This window comes from Phalangium opilio, unplaced genomic scaffold (assembly GCF_054372755.1).
Source record: "Phalangium opilio isolate 3A_F unplaced genomic scaffold, DU_Popi_V2 ptg000013l_1, whole genome shotgun sequence".
Lineage (NCBI taxonomy): Eukaryota > Metazoa > Arthropoda > Arachnida > Opiliones > Phalangiidae > Phalangium > Phalangium opilio.
The window spans coordinates 14,656,571-14,664,007 of NW_028324148.1; the positions used below are offsets into that span (position 1 = coordinate 14,656,571).

The following is a 7,437-nucleotide window of genomic DNA, read 5'->3' on the forward strand; positions in this document are numbered from 1 at the left end:
AAGGGCGCTTTAAGTTTTACTTTTGATAAGCTCAAGGCTGATTCGTCAATAATTGGACTTTACAATGTAAAAGTTCTCGTGATATTTGTACGGCAAAGCGACGGGAAAAAACCCTCCAGCTTTCGTTCTACGATCTGATAGTTTTACTTTCGTATTATTTATAATCTCTCTGGTTGTACGCCTAAAAATTATTTGCCTTTCTAGAGCTGCATGATTGAGCACGGATATTGAAGGTATGAAATCTTTTTCAATTTCTTACTATGTTTTAAAATAAATATTTATTTTTTATTAAATTATATTAATTAATAATTCGTTTAATTTGATTTAATTAAATACTTTTTTTTAAAAATAAATATTGGAGTCCTAGAATAAATTTTTGTAGTTAATTATAGTTTAGTGACAAAATTTAACTCCTTTCTTCTAACGATATTAAACTTAATTATTTAAATTAATTTATATTTCGAAGTACTTATAAATAATTAATTGGTTAAAATTATATGTTAAGAGTAACTACCAACTTCGGTACAAAAATATTAATTTAATGCGATCGTATAGTTTTAACTTTTGGTTTTATTTTTGACAGATAGCGTGGATACAAGCCACCGTATTTTATTTGTTTAGCTACGCTCAACAATTTTACGAGCTTTTCAGCACAAAAAAGACGTAAGTGTTAATTTTTTCATTTTTTCCATATGAATTAATTTATATATTCCGTAACTCGTTCAGTTTTAAAGATGAACCTAATTACTTATACTATACGTAACACAAACCCATATGTATGACACTTTCCTTGTAACAATCTATTTAATTCAAAGTCCTGACTGACTAACTGATAATCAACGCCCAGCCCAAACCGCTTTACTTACAAGGCGGAAATTTTGCAGGGACGTTACCCTTAAGTAGTAGGCACGCTCTAAAAAATGTTTTTACAATCCAACGCCATCTTTAAAAATGGCGGGCAGAAATGTAAAGATCCTTTTTATGGGTGTTTCAAACTGCAATTTTCCTAGTGTTTATATCTAATGGCTCTGCCTCAACATTGGTTGATTGCATCTAACATAAGTTTATAAGAAATGGTCCATAACTATGACACTTCTATTCTTCGTAATGCTAGAGACCTACAACTCGAGCTAGTTCGAGAACGACAAGATAAAATTGACTACACTCGGTTTTGCAGTCCATCTTCCTATTTAGTCACTCTGTCTTTGTGTCGCTTTACGAGAATCTGTGACCTACACCACTTCATGGCAAGTGAACTTAGGGAACATATCTTATGAACTTATGCTTCTACCAAGGCTAGTGTTTATTGGCAAATAAGTTGGTCGGCAGAAATCGTTCCATGAAAGATACCTTCATCACAAATTTAACTGGTAGTCATACTTATTGTTGTAACGTTACTTTTTATCAGGCTTATTTATAAGAGTTTAGGGACAATTTTAATCATATTGAAAATAAAATAGATCGATTACAATGTATGTTATTTTTCAGATCAAAGATGGAAAGAACAGTGCGTAAAGCTCTTCCATCGTTGAAGCCAAGCGAAATGGATAAACTGCTGGAAATGTTCAAAGACCTCGGTGTTGAAAGCGATGATGATTTGAAATACCTTACGCCAGCCGATATTTCTGTTCTGAAACCGATTCAAGCTAGACGATTGCTGGATTATGCCAAAAATGTAGATAAAGATACCAACGATTTGGACCTAAACGAATCGAGTAAGAAACTTTAGATTAGCTCTCGGGTTGTTGTATAATTCTGGTGTCGTTTATGCTGCAACAAGATTTTGAGCATTCGCGGAATGGCCGAGAGCCTTAGAACTAATACAATGATACATTTCGTTTCAGTTTCAAGCGCTTCTGAAAACGGTTCATACTTTGGTTCAGTGGCAAGCCGTAAAAAAATCAACCCATACATTCCTCCATTCAAAAGAAGTCCGAATAAAGAGAACGAAGAGTTTCGGTACAAACCTTATCACGGTGCCTATGAGGTCGAAAACATTCCTCCTGTCGCCAAAACCGTTTCTCGCTTCGAAAAAAGTCCATCTAGACAAAACGAACAGTATCAGTACAAACCCTATCGTGACCCCTATGAGGTCGAAGAAAGTCCAACTAGACACACCAATTATGGACAGGGTCGACGTCATATGAGGCCAACACGCGATAACGATTATTTTCAAGACAATGAGTTTTACGAAGATGATGATAATGATCGTTTTGGCTATGAAAGTTATGGAGCCTCTAACAACTCGAGCTATGAACAAAGTGGTAGAAATATGACTTATGAATCGCCTGTTAGGCAGGTAAGTCGTTCATGTGCTTCAAAGGTAACTGCGGAAACTTTCAAGTAATTGTGACAGTAGTTGAACACTGTTAAATTGTTTGAATTCCACGGCTGTCGTGAGAAATGGCGGTATGTGAATAAGCAAATATATAACCATTAATGTTTTTCCAGGGACCTAGAATCGGTCGACTTCGAGCGAACAACAATACCATCAACAACGAATGCAATATTCTCATACTGGGAGAGACTGGAGTTGGAAAATCCACCTTCATTAACTCTTTCGCCAATTACTTGACGTATTCGAGTCTCGACGAGGCCGAACAACGAGATCTGATCTCTTTGATCCCAACAACTTTTACAGTGACGGATTCAGACTACAAGGAAAGACACATCAAATTTGGCACTGACCCTAACGAAAGCGGAAAACCCGGGAGTTCTCAAACTCAAGGTTGTCGAAATTACGAATTTGAAGGTAAACCAAATGATAGAAAACTATTTTTTCTTTCAAAATTAAATTCAAAGTTGTCTATTTAAAAATTAAAAGTTGGTGATATTACCGTTCGATTAATTGATACACCTGGCATCGGTGACACGGGCGGAATTGATCAAGACACGGCAAACTTCAAGAAAATCATTTCCCACATTAGCAACTTCTCCGTTTTAAACGGAATCTTGATCCTACTGAAACCCAACAACGCTCGTCTGACCGTCCTGTTCCGCTTCTGCATTCAAGAGTTGTTAGCCCATTTGCACAAAAGTGCCAGTCACAATATCATCTTCCTGTTCACCAACGCAAGGAGCACCTTTTATCGACCAGGTGACACACTACCATCTCTGAGAGATATGCTGGAGAAAACTGCCAAAACTCCGCCCCACGTCGAGATCAAATTGGACCTTAATACTATTTATTGTTTAGACAACGAAGCCTTTAGGTAAGTGAACTTTTGGTGTTTATTTTACTGGTTATTTATTTCTATCGATGGTTTTAGGTTTTTGGTGGCTTTGAAAAGCAACGTTTCATTCAACGATAAAGAGAAGAAGAATTTTGCCGAGAGTTGGGACAAATCTGTTGAGGAATGCCAACGTCTAATGGAATACATTATTAGTTTAAGTCCTCACACCATCGATGACACAATTTCGCTTTACGAAGCCAAACAAATAGTTCTCCTACTAGCCCGACCATTGTGCGATATATCTTTGATAATTCAAACAAATATTGATTTGGCAAAGGATCAGGAACGCAGGATCAAAGCGGCTGGTGACGATATTAAGAAATTGAACGAAGCCTTGTACTACGACTACGTCGATTTGGAACCAGTCTACTTCAATGAACCCCGAACTGTCTGCACATCTGAAGGTTGCGTCACCGTGCGCACATTGTCTGATAGAACTGTCAGCGATTACACCACGGTTTGCCATGACCCATGCTATTTGCAAAACGTTGAGAAGGAAAGAACCAATACTGAAGCTCTGCGAAATTGCGCCGCTATGAACGGGACCGCTCAGTGTGTCAAGTGCAAATGCGGTTACGAGAAACATATGCATATTTACTACAAGAACGTCGAGAAAACCGGAAAGAAGATTGATTCAAATATCGAAAAGGAGATAACTGACAAGGAACAAGCAAAGCAACAGCAAATTCAGGCTTTGAAAGGTACAATTAATGTTCATATGGGTTTCAACATAAAATTGTTTTTAACGTAATGTTCTTTTCATATTTAAAGAATGCAAAGAAAGACAAGCGAAGCTCATGAAGGAACAAGATATTATAACCAATGCCAGCGCTCAAATCGCGCATTTCCTGGGAGCCAACGCTATTATTATGCATAACGACGCCACTATGGATTATTTGCAACATTTACTGGTCGTTGAGAAACAGAAGAGCGCGTTGGACCCTACGAACCAGAAACAAGTAGAACATTTGAAGCGCATCATGCAAGAATACGAACAGCAATGCAAAATCATCGAACGGAGTCTCAAGACCGCGAAGGATCCGAAACTTATTTTCACGCCCCAAATGATTAGGGACTTGCAAAAGAAATTATTTTCGATGGAACTAAACGGAGCTTACATAAGGAAGGCCGTGGAAGGTCAACTTAACGGGTTACAAAAGGAGAGAAATCATTTCTCAAAGGCTAATGCAATTAAGCCACCACCTCCTCCGCGACGTACCCAAGTTACATATCAGACAAGAATTCTTGGTTTTTTCAAGTAAGACTTTGAAAGAGACATTTTCTTCGTCACTAGAATTATAATTCCATATCTTGAACCAAAGATTAGCCTAAATATTATTTCCAAATAAAATTAATCTCAGGTTCTGTGTGAATAATATTATTGAAAGTTACGCACGCCATGTTAACTATATTTTGTATCTATTTACGCTTCCATATTAAAACTAAGAAATACCTATAATTTTGCTGCATACATTTCTATTTCAAAACAAGCTGTGAATCCAAAATAAACCTCTCAGAGTCGAGACTTAGGTTTTCTACCCACTTACGTTTTTCTTAAATAATTAAATAAATATAATTTATTTTATTTTAATCGGAAGTAATTGCCAATATTGCTTTCTGTGAACTGCGAACGCGGTCCGGATATCGCGAACACGTTTGCTCCGATTTGACAACTGCGAACACGTTCACAGACACGCAGAGACATGACTCGGAGAGGTAGACAAGCTGGGAAACCAAAATAAACCTCTCCGAGTCGAGACGAAGGTGTTCTACCCAATTAAGAGGTTTTTCTTAAATAATTAAATAAATATAATTTACATTATTTTAATCGTCATTGATTTACCTTAATTCTAGTTATCTTGTTTTAAGTAGCGTTATTCATAAAGTCATTTTAAACATAGCTATTGTTAACGTTCGACTTGATTCTAACGAACACCGTTTTCATGATTTTTGTAAATTTCGTATATATAACACGATTGATTCACATTAAATGATAAGAAAAGCCGCAGTTGCGTGAACCTATGGTGGAAGCCCTGCCTTGGGAGGCTAGATGTTTCTCCTAACCCTAGCCGATCTCCCGTACATCTTAACCCTAACGATGATAATGAAGTAGAAACCAATATTGCTTTCTGTTAACTGCGAGTGCAGTCCGGATATTCCGAATACGTTTGCTCGGAATTACCAATTGCGAATGCGGTGACAGACACACAGACTGGTCCAGTGTAATACCTCTCCGTGACGTCATCGTCCCAAAACAATTAATACGCCCGCCAAAGCAACCCGCCGGTGAGTCTAGAATTCTAGACTATACTTATCAGCAAATAAAACAACTTGTATAAATTTTAAAGTTGGAAAAACTTTATTGTATATTTTACAATTGGTTTCACACAATCATTTAACCAAATACCATATAATATTCGTGTTAAAGAGATAGAATTATACATAACATTAAAATTTTAATTTTAATTATTATTATGTGAGGGACTATGTGGAATAATACATTCATTTTCTTCCTCTACAATTTCCGTTTCAATGAAAGCTATCGCTTCCTCAACCTCTACGTCTTCCCCGGATTTCCCTTTCCTAACACTTTTAAGCGGTTGTACGCTATGCACTTTCAGCATCTGTATAATAGGCCTTTTTCTCTCGGTGTTTCCATTGGGTGTCGGGTTTGTTATAGCGCCGCCGCTGCTGCTGTTATTCTTTTTCGTTTTCTTCGAACTACCTTGCGAATTCTTCGGAACTTTCAGCGGTTTGGGTGGTTTCGGAGGTTTAGGAGCGGGATCTTTTTTAGGCTTTTCGTGATTATCTAGATGTTTTTTCAAATTACGCGCTACGCTAAAGGCTTTATTGCATAAATGACATATATGATTTTTCTCCGGGTTATGCAAACGGATGTAATGTTCTTTCAAGGTCGTATCTCGCGTAAATGTTTTTTGACAAACTAAACAAATGTAGGGTTTTTCATTCGTATGCGTCATCATATGACGTTTCAAAGTGCCGTTTTGAGAAAAACCCCGTTGGCAAACGCTACAAATATAAGGGGTTTCTTTCGTGTGTGTTCTAATGTGTCGTCTGTACGTGCTATTTTCACTAAAACCGCGATTGCACATTGAACAAACGTACGGTTTTTCTTTCGTGTGAACACGCTGGTGCTCTTTTAACGTGAAATTACGGCTAAATGTTTTAAAACAAACATTGCAAACGTACGGTTTGTTCGCTTCCGAAGCCGTCGCTTTAACAGCTTCGTTTATCGGAACTTTGCAAAAACCTGCAATAAATTACGGCGGTTTCGTTAGACTCGCAATTAGGTTAATGGGAACATTTTAGAGGCTGGAAAAAAGGGTTAAAGTTAATCCTAATTAAATTTGGCATTTTTAAATACCTATAATGTTATTTCCTTGTTCAACATGACCACCGCTAACCCAATATTCTTTTAATAAAGTGTCTTCTTGATGTTCGGTATTTTGATATACCACGTCTTGCGTCGCCGCCATCATTTTCTATAAAATTAATTTTAAATACATTTATAATTAAATAATTAAAAGAATTAGTGGCAATGGTAAATGTAAATTACGCGAAATTTAGGAATTAGGAGTACATAACGTGAGTGACTATGACGATAAAAAAGGCTTACTCGAAATTATATCCTCCTGATGTTACGTAAAACTTTAATTTTTTCCTAAACTTAATTTCAATATAAAGTAGGATTAACTCTAATAGTTATTATTGAATACATAGTTTCATAAATTTTATGAATTTTAATATAAATTTTTACATATCTCCTATCTGAGTGAATAAAAACACAGAGGGAAAAAAATAGACTACGACAAACCAAGGACTAATGTTTTTACTCTCAACTTTTTGGACTGTCCATTACACTACTTGTATCGAATGGTCTGCCAAGGGGTCTGCTAAGTCGCAGTTGCAGACCCCTTTTCCCATTTCTCGAAATTTAGCTTTGGGATTGAGAAAATCAAAGAATAGTGTCTCAAATAGTTCAATAATTATTCCTTTCTACATTATAATCGATTATTAATTTAAATAAATAAAATTTCCTTGGTGTTTTATTTCCAGCAGAGACCCTATTTTGGAAAAATGATTTCAAGGTGTCCCTGATCACAGTTGCAGAATGTAGACCCCTTTTCCCATATTCCGAAGTTTAACTTTGAAATTGAGAAAATTAAAGAATAGGTTCCAAAAT

The 7,437-nt window shown here is 36.5% G+C and overlaps 2 protein-coding genes across 2 annotated transcripts; one reads left to right on the top strand and one right to left on the bottom strand.

Annotated features, from left to right (window-relative positions):
* The first annotated feature begins 93 nt into the window (after positions 1–93).
* Positions 94–4,774, top strand: LOC149709433 (uncharacterized). The gene is made up of 8 exons (XM_089864803.1): positions 94–233; positions 584–663; positions 1,489–1,715; positions 1,845–2,299; positions 2,452–2,752; positions 2,825–3,212; positions 3,270–3,934; positions 4,005–4,774. Exons 3-8 carry the CDS (start codon positions 1,496–1,498, stop codon positions 4,493–4,495), a joined length of 2,520 nt encoding a protein of 839 aa, XP_089720929.1. The 5' UTR covers positions 94–233; positions 584–663; positions 1,489–1,495; the 3' UTR covers positions 4,496–4,774.
* Positions 4,775–5,564: 790 nt separating this feature from the next.
* Positions 5,565–7,081, bottom strand: LOC149709434 (uncharacterized). Its single transcript, XM_089864804.1, has 3 exons — positions 6,871–7,081; positions 6,619–6,736; positions 5,565–6,504 (listed from the first exon to the last, which is right to left on the bottom strand). Exons 2-3 carry the CDS (start codon positions 6,731–6,733, stop codon positions 5,696–5,698), a joined length of 924 nt encoding a protein of 307 aa, XP_089720930.1. The 5' UTR covers positions 6,734–6,736; positions 6,871–7,081; the 3' UTR covers positions 5,565–5,695.
* Positions 7,082–7,437: the final 356 nt, after the last annotated feature.

Bases quoted from the DNA above. Each gene is read 5' to 3' on its own strand.
- LOC149709434 (XM_089864804.1), bottom strand. From the start codon at position 6,733: ATGATGGCGGCGACGCAAGACGTGGTATATCAAAATACCGAACATCAA. The intron at 6,505-6,618 runs GTATTTAAAAAT...AATTTATTGCAG, and splicing joins ACAAGGAAATAACATTATAG to GTTTTTGCAAAGTTCCGATA.
- LOC149709433 (XM_089864803.1), top strand. From the start codon at position 1,496: ATGGAAAGAACAGTGCGTAAAGCTCTTCCATCGTTGAAGCCAAGCGAA. The intron at 1,716-1,844 runs GTAAGAAACTTT...ATTTCGTTTCAG, and splicing joins TTTGGACCTAAACGAATCGA to TTTCAAGCGCTTCTGAAAAC. The intron at 3,935-4,004 runs GTACAATTAATG...TCATATTTAAAG, and splicing joins GCAAATTCAGGCTTTGAAAG to AATGCAAAGAAAGACAAGCG.